At 38.1% G+C, this 17,250-nt stretch overlaps 1 protein-coding gene across 7 annotated transcripts in view; it reads right to left on the bottom strand.

The window, feature by feature from the left end:
- Positions 1–207: 207 nt before the first annotated feature.
- strbp (spermatid perinuclear RNA binding protein) overlaps positions 208–17,250 on the bottom strand; it is a 100,946-nt gene continuing 83,903 nt past the window's right edge. For 4 of the 7 annotated variants that reach the window (XM_028025033.1, XM_028025037.1, XM_028025036.1 and 1 more), the window contains 6 exons: positions 15,978–16,130; positions 15,569–15,703; positions 14,925–15,065; positions 14,206–14,335; positions 12,773–12,826; positions 6,343–6,437 (listed from right to left, as the gene is read on the bottom strand). In XM_028025033.1, coding sequence (XP_027880834.1) covers positions 6,343–6,437; positions 12,773–12,826; positions 14,206–14,335; positions 14,925–15,065; positions 15,569–15,703; positions 15,978–16,130 — 708 coding nt within the window. Of the gene's footprint in view, positions 6,438–9,105; positions 9,663–12,772; positions 12,827–14,205; positions 14,336–14,924; positions 15,066–15,568; positions 15,704–15,977; positions 16,131–17,250 lie in introns of those variants that run through there. The other 3 variants (XM_028025038.1, XM_028025035.1, XM_028025039.1) reach the window with 2 other exon arrangements.

A 17,250-nucleotide genomic window follows, 5' to 3' on the forward strand; every position in this document is an offset into this window, starting at 1 on the left:
GAAATCATAAGGAATCAGGCAAGCTATCGGAAAGAGAATCATGGACAAGTATTGCGCATCCTTTGGTGCAATTCCCAGATGCCTAAACGTTCCACAATAATCAGTTTAAACAATTCTAAGCAAGTATAGACAATCTGATACAGTACAGCCATCTTACTGTTTAGGAAGACGATGATGTCTTAAAAAAAATCTGCAGAAGACAAGAGATTCAGTACTTCCCAAGTTTATTTTCAGTTTGTCAAGCATATTTTATGTCAGCAACGGTGACAAACGAACCTCATTCTTCATCATCAGCGGCTTCTGTTCACCACAACCTCAACACATGTCACAAATTTGATGAATTAATAGATTCTGTGAACAGATCACTTTGTTAAATTATAGGCAGCATCGTAAAACAGTCTTTTTTAAAACCCCTTTTTGTAAAAAAAACAAAAAACAAAATAAAAATTATATTTACACAGAAAAAACAAACAAACCTGAATACTCGTAAGACACTACATTTGTCAAAACGGCATTAATGGAAACAACAAAATCAAATCAAATCTGGAAAGAAATATGAATCTTAACAGGGTAGATGCGCCCAAAGTAACCTTCACACACAGGCAGCTCAAAAGATATATAGATGTTTATATATATTTATGTATATAGATATGTGTGTGTATTCAACCATATATATTCTGTATATATGCTTCTTTACAAAGAAAGCAAGTTTACTCTTCCTATGAGTAAATACATTCTACATGACAATCACTACAGCAACAGTGTACATTCCCAACAGAAATGTTTTGATCATTTTTATCAGGAGGAGCTTCAACAATCAGCGGACCAGAAAGTATGCAACGACATGCTCATTGGGACTGCAGTATTGTGTGCATATGTGCGAACCAGCCACGCCATCGTCCTCTGACACAGATGCACCTACACACACTCGGGGTAAACCATGAGTTCAGCAGTCAGTCAGCTTGCTTTGCTACATTCATCGACACATGAGACGGGAGAGTCGGACGGATCTTCAAAATGCTTCTTCTATTTTAATGCAGCAAACCGCTTGCTTTCAGAGGTTAAGTATGGGAGATTTTTCTTACAAAAAGGTGTTTAAGATTCTCCGTTGGCTCATACCGCACAATGCTCAGGCCTTTTTGTGCGTCAAACGTGGTGCGCACACACCTCCAAACTGTGCATATGACTCCTAGGAGACTTACATATTGGTCAGATTTACGCAACAAAGCCTTTGGAAGTCTTTGGTGTCTGGATTAAACCTGTCCTAGAGGAAAAAAAAATAAACAGTTTTACCAAAGATTACAAATAAATGAGCTCCAAGCAAAAGCTAAAAGAAAAGTCCCTCCCGACAATTAAACTACTGAACATTTCGCAGCATCTAAAACCTTTTGTGTGTGTTGTTGGGAAGCCAGAACTCCTTCCTCTCCCCTCCCAGCAGAGAGCTATTATGTACAGTGCTACAGACAACCCCTCATAAAGCACCATGATAATAAACGGAGCAGGTGGGAGATGTGTTTTCTCAGCTAAACATGGCTCAAATCCTCAAGAACAAACAAGGTTCAACCACGTGTGACTCACACTGCACACACACATATATAATCAACAAAGCAGAGAGGATATCACATCATGTATGTGTGCTTGGTTTTTAAAAGCCGACATATTTACATTTGATTACAAGTGTGCTTGTCTGTTTGCATACGTCTGTCTCTGTGTGTGTGTGTGTGTGTGTCTGTCAGGTGGCCCTGAGTACGATGTGCAGGTGTATTGCTCATGTGCAATTTGTGCTTTTTTAGAATATCTGTTGAAAGACGACTAAAATGTTCGGAAAACCATCACTTCAGCTGACGAAACAGGACCAGCACTTCACGCATAACTCTGTCTAACATGAGGAGTCTGAATCTGTTTCAAATAATGGAGATTAGTCATTTTCTTGTATCACAGCTTTTGTTGGTTGCATGATTACACACACCTGCCAAGAAAAATATCAGTACTAATATCAGTGGATCATTGAAAATATTATTTTTCTACATGATTGCTATGCATATTTGCTTTTATTTATTAATTTTTTTGTCTGGGAAACCATGTGAATGAGTCACATCACAATACATAATATAATATTTAATCAACCTATAATGCAAATGCAATTGATAATGCAAAACAGGGCTCAAGACTTTGAAAAACTGTTTTTTCTTTTGCCTCAAGTTTGAAACGATCCCGCAGCATTTCAAAGTGACCTTGCTCAGCATATTTTGAAGATCTTTCAAAGTTTCTCTTTGGACTTTAGCTGCTATTTCACTCATTTTCTATCCACACTAGCTCACTTTGCAACCTTTAGTTGTACTCCTGTTTGTGCTACCTATTAGGAAATTAAATACAAATTAACTGTGACCTGAAACCAAAAAGCACCAACAGCGAATGAGATTCATTAATCATGAGTCCCCAGAAGCAGCACTAAACCGTTTCTCAAAAGAAAAGGATGACGTGTTGGTGGTGACTGACGTGTTCTACTGGCATCTACAGCTAGAACCTCCATCTGGAAATAACAAATCAAACTCAACCATGTTATCGTTCCAAGTTAGAAAATCATTAAACAAGCTGTTAGCAAAACAAACTAATGACATTTTGTACTTTCACTGTAGTTGGGATTGATAGGAAATCTACTGTCTGAGTTGCTGTTACCCTTATCAACTCAAAACTTTGATATATGAAATTCCTGATAAGAATCAAACTGCAACCTTCAAATAATGCACTGTTAAATACAATAGGATTTATTTAGTCTTTTTGCAAACTGACACCACAACAAATTACTCCAAGTCCTCCTGTATCTCTCATTTAAAATGGTTAGGAAAAGGATTATAATTGAAAACCTTATGAAAGATACGAGAACTTCTGTGTGGAGATCACGTTTAAAGTTGGGTCTTGGCTAAACTATGTGTTGACAGAACACAGCCTCCTTTAAGTTTAGGATCTGTTTATTGCATGATCAATTTTGTCTTTGTTGTTCACAAAGCAGCCAAAGTCCAAATAAAGAACTTCATCATGTCTGATGAGACATTGCTTCAAGACAAAAACAATGCTTAAAAGAACTCTTACTCCATGGAGGCTAAACGAAATGAATGATGAATGACTCAAGACTTTTGCACAGCCCTGCAGACTGTAACCCAGTTTTACTGTTCCACATATTTCACCATTACTCCGCTCTTAACAAGCGACACACATTGGGACCTCTGCCTGCTGCAGCGTATTAACGCCTCTTTGACTGTGGATGCGCCTTGTTCTGGACCTTCCCCCTCTGGACCACCTGTGCCACTTCCAGGTCGGCCATGTTTGTCTGAGCTCTCGCTCCGCTGCCTGTCCTCTGCGCGCGGCCGTACAGCCGGGCGCGGCGAGAGGATGGGGTCAGCAGTCAGGGTGACTCCTCCTACGTGTCTGTTCGGTCTGAGGGGAAATGAAAAGGTTGCTCACTGAGGTATGACTGTCTGTCTTATTAATGAGGGCCATCTGGGGAGAGAGCGCAGGGGCAGAGAGAGGAGGCAGAAAAACTCAGCTGACAGGGAAGGTCTGTTTTAACACAACCAAGTGTTACAGCATGCATGTAAAGTCGCCACAGGAGCAAAGCAGAACTACAGTCTAAATCAGACCTTTGGATACGATTATCTCAAATATTAGCTATATAATTAATCAATACCAGTAGTCAACGGATCATGCTTTCTCTTCAGGAGTCGGGATCTGCGTGATGATGCACTTTACAAGAATCCAGCTTTAACAATAAGGACTTGACTTATTGTTTTGAAAAATTAACTTTCAAAGCTTATCGACTTTTTCTCAGATGTCATTCCTGATTAATTTAAGCTCCACAAATCAAAGTGGTGCCCAGTTCAGAGTGAGTAACAGGAGAATCAAAGCCATCTGAAGCATATTCCCTTCGATTTTTCCCTTTGCTGACTGACACCTGGTTTCTTTTAAAGGATGGAAAGAAGAAACAATGCGGGTGAAGAGTTCTGCGAAAGACGTAAACGCCACTAACTTCCCAAGAGGTGATGATCACAGACTCTTGCTGATTCTAGTTTAGCATAAAATAACAACCGAAATAATGTATTTTTTTTTATTGAACTTTGTGTTCTGCAGGAACTATAAATGCATGTTCATTCAAGTCCCCTCAGACACTAGGTTACTAACAAAACGCAACTGAATATGCAGGGACTGTACCACAACCTTTACTTAAATAAAAAAACAAAAATAAAACAAGGATCTGAAAACGACAGCTTTGGTGTCCAATTAGGGTTCTGTGAAATAGCTATTAGTAGTCAATATACTACTTGAGGAAGAAAGCAGACAAAAAATTGCTGGATATGGGGAATTCTCACTGGAAAGTGAAGTTAACAACAGATTTAAAGAATATTGTTTATGACTGGTTTCGCCAATCATAAACAACTCAAGCCTTTCCCACCACTTGCCTTTTACATTCAGCAGGTAAGAGGCAAAATATCGCATACATAAGTCAACAGTTCGCGAAAAAGCCAGAACAGAGAGCAACAGGTCATTCAAACATGCACACATGCACCTAAGTTAGAGTTGCCAATGAACCAAACATACAGTTTTGGACTATCAGTGGAGGCTGGAAAAACATGCAAACTTCCCAAAGTGACGTCCTGACCAAGATTCAACTAAAGTCAAATGGCCTACCCATTGTGACTCATGCATGTAATCTATGCTGAAAACCATGTAGAGCGTATCATACCTGTTTAAATCATGCCAAAGTAATGCAGAGGAAACATCCTAAAGTTGGTCTTAATAAGAAACCGCTCCCTGTTTCTACCATTAGTTTCTGCTGCCTGGACACATACTGACTACTGATAACTCCACAGAACCCCACCTCAGAAAAATCTGCAAATTAGACCAAATTCACAAAACGTTTTAACAGTTTCCTCAATGATTTTTCTTTTTGATAGTAAAAACCAAACACTATTTCAATGCCCACATGTAAACGTAAGGCAACAAAAGTTTAGAACAGATTGAATTGGACTTGAATCTTTAATCAAAGCTTCAGCAAAACGTTACGGCACACAAAAATGGCCAAATGCTGCCTGCGGTTCTCATTGAATAGTTCCTCTTTTCTATATCTGTAATTAGGTCTGCCAGTAGCTTGTGCTGTATGTGCAGTTAAGCTTTTGCTGCCTCGCCGCCAGCCAACAGGGAAGAGCTGCAAAGATGATAACTTAGGAGTGTGTGAGAAGCCAGCTGTGCTTTTGGACCCTATAAGGCGAACGAGACTGAGCTCATGATTGTTCTGTTGGTTGATGGTTGTGTGTCCATGAATGGCAGAGGGGGAAGAGAGCGGACATTAGAGCAAACGCATACATTAAACGCACATTCAAAGAGTGCTCATAACAACGGTGTTCCCTGCCAGCAGTGAGACTATAAAATGTGCTTTCTGACAGGCAAAAAGTGTGTGTGTGTTCTTTTTTTTTTTGAGTTGTGTGTACAGCAGGGTACGCCTCTTGTCTGGGGGCCGTCTAAACACACCACAGGCGGCAGAGAGCGTGCTCAGAAAGGCTCAGACAGACATCAAAGACAGAGAAAAGGAGTAAGGAAAGTAGGAAGCATTAATATTCTACTAGCACGGATTAATAGGAATACCAAAGATAATGCATTTTCTAGAACTAGCTTCAATTGCTCAGTGTATATAAAACTGGAAGAAAAGCTATGCTGTGATATTACAGTTACATTTCACTTTATAATTCTAAAATATTTTATAACAATTATTAGACTTTATAGAGTATTTACATAAGTACATCATTATATATTAATGTTATTTTCATCAACACATCGTTATAGAAATACACCATAGGTATATGTGTATATAGTCATGTTATAATCACACATACACACATGTACACCGAATATACAATCAGAATCAGCTATTGCAATGCTGTGTTGAGTAAAACCTCCGTGGGACATTCACATCTTCTCAAGTAGCTTAGAGACGAGTTCAGGTGTATTGCTATACGAAAAGACCAAAGTTCAGCCTACTCTTTCACGTTTCTCGTAAAATCCGAGTATTGCTTTGCGTAAATTTTGCTCTCCTCTGAGGAGGATAATCTGGGTGGAGAGAGAAAAGAAAAGCAGCGGCTCTCTTGTCAGCAGGTAGGACCGTTTCTCTGACCGAACCGAAAACTGCTCTGAGTCTGTGAGCCAATCGTTCCATCGGCCTGGACGGAGTAAAAGGCGACCTCGTTCAGACCGACAGACAAACAAACAGGTGGACGAGTGTGCAGCCAGGTGTCCAGTGGGCAGAGACAGAAAAAAAAGTGATGAGTGGCGCCCAACAGCTTCCTGTCTTTAGAAGTCAGAGAAGAGATCCTGCGGACCGAGGTGAATGATAAAAGGAGCGATGGTACGCGGCTGGTAGAAAGGATTGTCAATGAACAGACCACCTGCAGTGATGAAGAGCAGAGACAGAGAGGAGATGTGCTGATTAGAGCAAGACTAAACACTTCCCTTAAAGACTAATGTACTTCAGCTAATGACCGTTCATTCAGCCATTTTATTTAGCAAAAAAATGACTCGTATTTATTCTTCAAAATACTCGTACTCTATTTTGTAAAACCAATCAACTACATTTGCAATGATCATATACCAAAAAATAAGGAAAAATGGAAATTTTTCTTCTTGACTTCAGTAAACACATATTAAAACCCCACAAACCCCACACCCAAGAAAACTTGAAAATTAGGTGGAAGAATGAAACCCTTTTGTTTTGCACCCACCTTAAATATCTATGCTACTTTATTATCTCATCATTTTTGTCTGTATATTTTATAATATGCTTTTGTGGATCCAATTGTAAAAAAAAATAAAATAAACCATATTTCTGTCTTGCCACATATATAACATTTGTGCATCATCTGTGAAGAGCTGCTTCACAGGTGATAATTTATACAAGGTTCCAGGTTCTATATGCAGTCCAAGTGAGCCCAATAGTGATTATTAGTGGAATTAACCAAAAGACAGTGTGTCTGTTGTGCAAGCCACATTAAGCATTCAGCATGCTGATGTGAGTAAATCATCACAGATTTATGCTTGCTTTTGTTGACTTCATGAATGGGATCATATTAAAAAGATTAATAGAATTTTTAATTTTTTGTTTTGGCCTGTTGTGTGCATTTGTAAAATTTTCTAAATTGTGATCTTAAAATGGGAAGAGCAACTGAAACAAACATGGAGCAGGGGTTATTCCATTAGTCCTCAAAAAGGTCTGAATACAAGCACAAGATGAACTGCTCATCATAAAATGCCACATGCTTCCAAAACCCTGTAAAAAAATGTTTGAGTTAAACTTTTGCAGTTAGGGTTTCATATAGGATTGTACTCAACTAGACTCTTAACTATTAGAAACTTTAAAAAAAATTTTTAAAAAATCCTTTTTGCAAGTCTCAATAATTATGAATATTATATAAGTGTATTTTTTATGGTATTCTATTATTTGCCCCTAATAAATCTCGAATACTTCCATCTTGTGTGCTTATTATTAGAACAGTATAATAAATATTAGATAAACGTACTGAATTTGTTCTGAATTTAACTTTTCATACAGTAAAATTAAAAACAATAACAAAATGGATGAAAACAAGAATAGAAAGCAAGAGAAGAAAGCAAGAAAAAACTGAAGAAATGAATAGAGGAGGAATTAGAAACAGTGCAGAATGGAAAGAAAACACAAGTAGAAAAGAAAGTGAGGGAGGACAAAAATGAAAGCAAGAAAAGGGCAGAATAGAAAGTAAGGGCACCATGAAGGAAAGAAGTATGAGAGCAAGGAAGGACAGAAATACACAAGGAAAGACCAAACAGTGGATGTCTACACAAAATGTAGACATCAAGACATGGAAGAAAGTCCAGACTCTTATCCAGACCTGAGAGAAACTGAAGTCAAACTCTGCCATGCTGTGTCGGAACCCTGATATTTATGTTAATATTAAACATTTTCTTCTGTTTTGCAACATCGAAACTCAAGTAGGAAGTGAAAGAAAATCTGAATATTTTGAGGCTTGCGTTTTAAACAAGATGGAAAAGACATGAACAAATTCTTCTGTTTTCTGAACTTCAACATAAATACAAAAAAACACAAACCTCACAGCACAAGAAACAGAAGTAAAAATATCTTCAACCATGTAGACTGAAAGGACAATTCAGATGAAAACAACTATTTATAACCTCATGGAGCTCAACCAACCATTGGACAAAACACAGAATTTTCATCCGCCGGTCATGCTTCAGCTGTAGTCATGGAGACGTCATCGAGAAGAGGTGTGTGTGGGGTGTGTTATCCCTCGCTGGCTGGACGAACCAGACATGGTGAAGAGCCAACATAACTGTGTCTTGACTGGCGCTGACTTATGGCTGCAATTTAAATTTACTTTTAAAGTTAAGTAATCTTACAGTGAGTTCACTTCTCATTGAAGACGACTTGATATCAGTCCAACGATAAACATTTACAGAAAGGAGACACCAATAATCAGAAACAGGAAAACTGACTGTGAAGCGTGGCTCTTTGTCCTGCATTTGTTTTGTGATTTACATTAAGATCAGATGTTTTCACGTCAAAAATGAAAGAAAAAATGTCTAAGCTTTATAAACAGACTTCTGACTCTGTGCAGAAAATGCAACATAAACAATGTAAGTGACTTAAAACAAAAACAACACAAAGCAGCAAAAAAAAATTTTTTTCATTCCATCAAATAAAAGCTTGAGAAACAGAGATGAGGTTGAGCAAATGAGGGCAAGACAGAAGATCTCCCAAGAGCACTGCGAATTCATCAATTGTCTTCAGACCTTTTTCTCCCAAGATCTATGAGCTGCAGGTCAAAAGGATGTATCGAGCAGAGCTGATTTACAAGAAAAGATTGACATTAGATGTGAGTAAAAGAATGAGACTGGAATTTATAGGTGCTTATTCAAATGCTCTGAGGTGCAAAACTTGCAAAAAAAATTGGTGATTCCTCTCTTATTGTGAAGTAAAACTGCTGTAAGGAACATGAATCAAATGCGTTGAGCCTCCATCAGCTGAAAGCCTTCAGATCAGAAACAGAACAGGAACTGTTCAGCTTAATTTGAGCTTAACTTTATTACATTTTCAGCATCTTAGATACACTCTTATACATCCTTCACACAGCTCACATTCTTACTTCCTTTATACACAGAAAATGTGACTAAATGTGTTGTGAAAGGATATCCTCCCCTTAGTAAAGACTTAAAATAATAAAAAGCTCATACAGGCATTTATATATACTTTAGACTCAAAGACTGAGGTAACAATTCACAGTACAAATCCTTCAAGTTTTTTTTTTAACATTTACGAACCTGCAGATTTTAAATTTAAAAAGTTTTTAAACAGTAAGAAAAAAAACAAACAAAAAAAAAACAACTCTTATACAAATTTTCAGCTCATTTTTATCCAAATCCCGTAATAGAGGGAGTAAAAAAGAACAACAAAAAAAAAGCAAATACAAAAAGCCAAACAGACTGAATTTCCCTTCTAAAAAGAAAAAAAAAAGCTTGCTGTATTTGGTACGTGTGTCTCCTGTACTAAAAGAACTGGTAGTGAGGGACGGGGTAGGCGGGCACTTTCATGACAGGCAACAGAAGCATTCTCTTGGGCAAACCTAGAGAGGAGACATGAGAAGAGCATAGCTCTGCATGAGTGCTGGGCAACAAAAAAAAAAACAAAAAACCAAGAGTCTCTATGCTCACTGTAGCACACACTATGCTGTGAGTATGTTCAACAAACACCTGGCAGCTCACAGGCAGTCCTCCCAGATGGAAGGGGTGTTAGGGTGTGAAAGCAGGCAGGAAAGTTTGTGCACGAGGTGACAGAGCTCATTAGTGGTTAAACGAGCCAAGAACGAAGACGAGGGGAGATAAGTGGAAGAAAAAGAACACAATGGACTTTTAGATATACTGTATGTGAAAAAATATATTTTGTTAAACCGTTTAATTTTACGGCTTCTATTGTTGAGATCTGAAACATGGTGACTTACAAAAAAATCACAAAGAGAGATGTAAACAACTCTGAGTAATTTTTAAAAAGACATTAGCCTCATTTAATGTAGCACAGAGTTTTGATTCCTATTCCCCACTTGTTGCTGTGTGCTGTCACTCAGCTGTGTTTAGATGTAAATGTTGTAAGGGACAGGTGTCATGGTTTCTACTGTATTGAGCACAAAAGACAATATTAAACTCCAAAAGGATATTTAATGTTCAATTGTTATGACATTGAGCTAGATCTGGTGTTTAATCTGACAGTGATGCAGATTTAAATTTCATATTTAAAGTTTTCAACTGCCAATACCAATTTTTGTTGGTTCCTTTTTCATTTAAAAACAATTATCTAAGTAGATAAAAGTGCAGCATCCAAACTTTTTTCTAGCCTTCTGGTCACTAATAATTCATATTAGGAAGAGAGGTGAATTTGAACCATCTGTGAAAGAGGAATTACCCTCAAACAGTTTTACACTTTTTTTTAAAACAAACATTAAATGTTTGCTGAGTTCACCTTTTTGAGCTAATATTAGCAAATAGCATAGCTAGCATTGCGAAAGCTGTTACCAATTATAATTACAGCAAGTTCCATATGAAGTATGGTTTAAAAAAATTGAAATGATAAAACTAAACAACATTGCTGTACTACTGTTTAGCCTTCCTGTTATCTCCTAAAGTCCTTTTTCTCCCTCATACTCTTACAGCTTAAAAAACATCTTCCTTTGAAAAAACCCCAACAAAAAACACCTTCTACGTGTTTTTGCTAAATTTTTTACTTGAAAACAATTTACTGTGAGTTTTTACTGAATAGCATCTACACTAAAAACAACATCCAATCAGCATGTACACTGATTGGATAAAATTTAAATTTAAAATAGAAATGTACTGAAGAGTTTCTTCAGTACATTTCTATTTCTTCAAGACAAAAATCTTCCAAGGAAAAAAAATATTTTGCAGAGTGTTTTTATTTCATCAGTCCAATCCTAGTTTAGATAGATTTCAGTTCTTTATTGAGATTATTTACCAGTTAAAACAGAAGCTGAGCTTAAAACCCTGCACTGTGGGGGGAAGCTACAGGAATATGGTTTGAAGTGGTATTGTTAGCCCAGACTATTTGTAAGATGAACCCACGTCTACAGATCTCAACAACATTGCAATGAACAAACAAAAAACTTTGTAAAAAGTAAGAAAAATGACAGAAAACGATAAAAAAGAGCAAAAGACTGATGTGAAGGAGAGCTGAAGAGTTTGCACTGTCATGTAGTAAAAACCAGCATTAATAGGAGACACTTCACATTCTGTGTTCAGAGTTAGTTTGATCTAAAAACTCCAAAGCTGCAAAGCAAAGGCTGAAAACAGTAAGAAGAAAGGAAGAGATTTTCATTCTAATTTGTGATAAAAATCTTTGTGACTAATGCCCGTTATTAATATCTTAAATTATGTCCGTAAGACTTTTTGTTGGTCGATTTTTTTATTTAGTAAAAAAAATAATAAAGAGGAGTATAAAACAAAAACATACACACCAACCAGTAATGTGAAAAAAACTGCATTATATCCAAATAGAAACATTTCATTACACAGTTCCTTCTGTTTATACTAGTAGCTCCCAAATATATAAACTTTATTTGTTTACATGACTTTACACCTTATAAAAGCTTCCTGGAGCTTTACACAGTTTCAGCAGTTGTAGTCCATGAAATGCACACAGAATTCAGAGAAGATGATCCAATATTATATTTGTATTTATTCCTTTGCATTAAATTTTTTTTTGTTGATAAAAGTAAAACACTGAACAGCATTTAGGCAGCATGTGCCACACAAGTACGCCAATAAATACAGACTCAGCTGTCGCAATAACCTGCACAAACTGCAAATTCCAGGGAAATGATACTCCTGCCACACGAGCCCTCACTCCACCTAGTACAAACACAAAAAAACTGAGCATTGCTTCATGTTCAGGGCTGCTGGATTCTCAAGGGAGTGTACTAAATGCCTGCTGGAGGCCTCAGTCCAGCTTCTCTTAGCACATAGAGCCCTTTGACAGGCACGCCTGTAAGAAGCCCAGAGAGGCCTCTGAATGCTATACGAGTGTACACAACCTGAACAAGGCTGAGTCTGTTGAGGTAAAAACGACCGTGTTAATCAAGGACACAGATGGAGAGAACTAATGATGGTGAAGGTCAATGTGGAATTAAAAAAACTAGTCTCTAAATGTTTGAATTTGAGAAGATCTAAGTGACCAGCAGTGAGGAAAAAAGGAGCTGCGATGCAGCGGCAAACTTCCTGTGATCGGCTAATCTTAGTAAGAAAGAGGAGGATAGTGCAGACTGTGCATCCAGTTATTGTGTTAGATGTGGCAGGTGTACAAAGCTGCTGCCTGCCATTTTCTGTTTTCATTAAAGAAACGTGAGTGCAAAGGAGAGTAAATAAAGTTCTAGACAATAGAAATGTGGAGCAGGAGAGTGATTAATAGCACAAACAGATCCATGGCAGGAAAAGCGAAGGAATTAAGTTCTGCATATTAATGAAGGTAAGTTTAAAAACCCACATCAATTTACAGTAGAACTACATTTAAGAAATGGAAATAATCTGATGTAAGAAGGGTTAAAGAGTTTAGTTGGCAGATGCAGCATCCAGTGCTGCTCTCCTTACTCTACCCAGATGTGGTTAGGCACAGATGGAGGTTACACATGGGGGAAGAGAGAGGAGAAAAGAGGCAAGATGAAGCACGTACCGTATGCAGGGGCAGCTGCTGCAGCCGGGTTGTAGCCGTACGGTGTGCCGAAGCCTGTTGAGGAGAGGTTACAGGGTCTAATTCAATCCTGTGCTGGTTTGAGTCCAAGCTAAGTCTCCTACCAGGTTCAGTTATGAACTCTACAGACGTGGCCAAAAGTTGTAGGACTTGCAGATGTTTTTTTTTTTTACAAAGTTCACTGCTGCAGAGTTAGATCTGTTTGTTCAGATGGTATATTGGTCAATTCTAATTACAATTCTAATTACTTTTTAGAGGCTTTCATTGAAAAATATATTGAAGTATTTATAAGGTAAGAGTTATTTTATTGTACCCCACATTTGAATGGTCTCAGAATGCTTCACTGTCTACATGACACCGGGTTCTACAGATCTCCTAAATCCCTGAAGGGTTTTCTTTAGCGAAAATAACTACCCCAGGCCTCGACACTGCAATCCAGCAGAATGCAAGTTTCAGTGAGCATTCAGAAACTACTGCACTTTCCTGCTGCCTTTCTGAGAAAGCTCTGCCCTGGTGGAAACCTTATCATTAATGGTTCTGGCGCTTCCAGGAGTTTTGATGGGTTCAGCCAGTGGTCTCATGATGATTCAATAAATAACTGGTTGGGATGCATTTTAATAGCAACAAAGTGCTTGCTTTTATTTTCCTAAAATTAGCCATAGCTCACAAAAGAAGAATGTCACTTTTAATATCAATTCTGTCCTTCTAGTTAAGTCAGCTATGTAGTCCTCAATACACACTTCATCAGCGTGAGTTAAAACATAAACTGTTTTTCATCTGACCTATAAACCTATAAAAACTGGAGCAGTGAAGTTAACATAAACCAAGATATTTCAGTCTCAAACCTTTTGGCCATGACTGTACCTGAGTGAATTTTGTAAGTCTTAACAACATAAACATGACAAACTATGCAAAATCATGAAGAGGTTTAGAGGCAGGATAAAAACAGAAAAATACTGGTTTTAACCAAATAAATGCGCAGAAAAATGTCCCGTAGCTACTCAACATGGTGACTGGCCCCTGCTTCAGATTACTGAGGGAAATGAGGAAATGTCCGTGATTTTTCTATTATAACTAATTGAATCAAAGTTCTCTTTGTTCTGTTTTTTTTTTTTTTTTTACAGAGGAATAAGTAAGCAGCCTAAAAGCCAGAGGAAATATATATAAAAAACAGTTAAAGAAAACTAAAACTAACTCCCATATCTAAACAAACTTGTGCACCAAATGTAAGAAAAAATAGTAGATAATTTTCTGAATATGAATTCCAATATTAAAATAAGGATCAAATAAAAAAAAATATAACAAATTTCTAAATTATTATTCAATGACAACTAACTGAGGCAGAAAAATCCAGAAACTATGAAGTAACATCTTGAACTGGTTTGCGTCACTATTTTCTCCCGTTCCTCCCTTACCCGGTGTGACGTATCCAGGTGCGGCAGCACTGACGAAGGCTCCTCTTGCCAGCGCCGCTCTTCCTCTTCCTCTTGCTACCTGTGCTGCTACTGCCGAGGCAGCCGCCGCCGCCGCCAGCGCTCCTTTAGTCTAAACATCAACATGTGTGAGTGTGACACCAGATCAACCTTGAAAACCTTGTGCTTCTGTTGACATTCAGTGCCTTGAAAAACGTTAAAACCCCTTGATCTTTTTCGCAGTTGCCTCGTTATATGCTATCTTTATCACTTTATTGTGATTTTATATGACGCATCAACATAATATAGTGAATAATTTTGGAGTGGAAAAGAATGGATACATAGATCACAAAATGTTTTAACAAATAAAACATAATTTGACAATTATGCACCATTTGTTTTTGTCTATCATATAAAATCCCAAAAAATACTTTGAAGTTTGTGGTTTTGTTTCAAAAGGGCACTTTAAAGCAGCATACAGGTTTAAAGAGATGTGAAAACAAGGCAGTATTGATTGGCTTAACTTGTGAAAACACATCAAACCATTTTATTGATTCCAGCTGGCTGAACAGCATGGACAAATTGTCTTGTCTTGTTTACATCTTACCATTTCTGACTTTCAAAGCTTACACAGAAAGAATGGCCTGGCTGTTATGTGGTTGTTTCAGATTGAACAGGTCGCCCTCAGTGTCTGGCATGCAGTGAATTGCGTGTCTCATTACCGGAGGCAGGATCTTTTTCTTCTTGTTTGCAGCTGCGTTGGGACCGGAGAAGAGTTTTTCCAGGGCTGCCAAAGCAGCGCTGGCCTTTGCTACTTTTTTGTTGGGGCCAGCCCCGCGAAACTTCTGCCCATCGACCTCCACCTAACGTAGAAAAACACACACACCGAGAGAAGCCTCAGAATCTCAGGTGAAGAAATGTTTAACGATTACTTTCACATAAAAAAAGCACTGCATTCTAGTAATTTTTGAGATAGTCTTACTCTGTTGAAATCAATTATTTTCTTTTTTGTTACATCCATTAAAAATGGCTAAATAAAAGTGACTAAATTGTGTGTGTGTTTATTCGTCACCAGTGACTCAGCCAGTGAGAATCGCTGAGTGGACAGCTTGTTTAGTGATGCCCCGCTGTCAAGTAGACCTGCTAATCAATCAGCAGAGTGATGGAGCAGCCAGGCGTGTTGGAAAACAACCCGCCCCGCAGAGAACGGACCCGCCTCAGGAACCAGACCGACTGATTCTGTGTGCTGGCTGATCAGGCTGCATCTGATTGTGTGTTTCTGCCCCCTTTGTGAGTCTTCCTTCACCGTGGGAGTACATAGATGACAAAAGCACGTCCGCAGATGTCTTCATCCATACGTTCTCACCTCCATCACAAAGCGTTTGTCGTGGCTGCCTCCACTCTCAGAGATCAGCTCGTATTTGAGGCCTCGTCGCTTCTCGTTCAGCTCCATTACAGGATTCTTCCCACTTGCCGTCAGGATGGGACCCTGAGTTCGCACCTTGGTGGTGAAAAGAATAAATTAATATGAACTGACTTTAAGGCTTTGTTCAAAAACACCTCCAACAGTAAACCTGGGAGACGGAGTGTAACATGCGAAGGAAGTCGCTAAGAAGTGAGCGGAGCATGACAGAGAAGATCTAACAACAGTACAGAAACCGCAATGTTTTTTTTCTGCATTTGCAACGCTGTATTTCAGTCAATGTTTTTCACTTTTTAATCTGAGAAAAAATTGCATTTGAACTGGGTGGAAAGTCCATTTTCAAAATCCTCACCTCCAGCGTGTTGGAACCATCTGAGGAGTGTGTTGGGTTATTGCTAGAGTGTGAGGATGTCTCACTCTTCCCCTCGCTGTCAGACTTCTCATCTGAGCTCATGGGGTCCAGATCCGAGTCGAAACCTGTCGGGTAGCCCATCGCCTGGAGAACCTTAGGTGGGAAAAAACAAAAATGAAGACAATAAAAAAAAAATCTGTAGCAAATTTATTTTATCAAAACTTAAAGAGCCTTATAGCGCAGAAAGGAAATAGGATTTCCATAATACCAATTTTATCCTTCCAACAGAGTGAAAAACACTCCAGTGTAGCAGCAGATTACTATAGAAACAATGCAAAAGCTGTAAGGAGTCATATAGCCTTCCTGCTTTTAATGCCCAAAAGAACAACAAAGTATAGAAGAGAGATAAGATAGAAGAAGGAGAAAAAGAGGATCTGCTTGCAGTTGGTGATTGTGTCAAAGCTGCTGAGCCAGTCACTTTTGTGACTGGCTTTGTGAGATGGAATAAGAGATGAAAAAGACGAAGCCTCAAAAAGAAAAGCACCGAGTGAGAAGGAGAATAGAAAAAGGTGAAAAGACAGAGAGAAAGAGCCTTATGGGAAGTGAGTGGATGGCGGATTATCCCAGCTCTGCGGACTGGAGAGCCTTTTTGTTCACAAGCACTTTAGGATTACAAGGATTTGCCCACACCCATTATTTCTCACACAAACATTAACACTAACATCTTTGTTAATAAATAAAGGTGTTATAGCTGCTAATGCCATTTATACACATTTCTATTCAATTGTTATAGGCCGATATGTACATGTTTCATACCGTCCTAATCCTTTACGTTTAAGAATAAAAAAATGTTCTCCTTCCCAATCAGCCTTCCTAAAAATAATTACAGCTAAAAGTCATGGGAAAAGAAGAAGAAACTGGAGCATTAATAATTCATCATTGGCTTAACAGTGAAAAGTGCATCATAATAAACATACTGGAAATAAAAAGACTCTGATCTGATCGTTAAAATTTCTAACTATAATTAATTGATAATTAAACTGAAAACCAGACGCCATCTCTTTCTAAACAGCCTCAAAAATCAATCAGGCAGTCGTGCATTTCGCATTTTGACTTCTTTCTGTAAGAAGAGCTGGTAGAGAGGTTCAAACAAAACCATGTATTGGGTATCTTGAGATTCCCAGGCTATGATAACTTGTAGTAAAAACAGATGGTATCAGTATGTATTTATTAAAAAAGTTTAAAGAAACTTTATTAAAAATGGCTGGAAACG

The sequence above is a fragment of the Xiphophorus couchianus genome, chromosome 8, assembly GCF_001444195.1.
Source record: "Xiphophorus couchianus chromosome 8, X_couchianus-1.0, whole genome shotgun sequence".
NCBI classification, from domain to species: domain Eukaryota; kingdom Metazoa; phylum Chordata; class Actinopteri; order Cyprinodontiformes; family Poeciliidae; genus Xiphophorus; species Xiphophorus couchianus.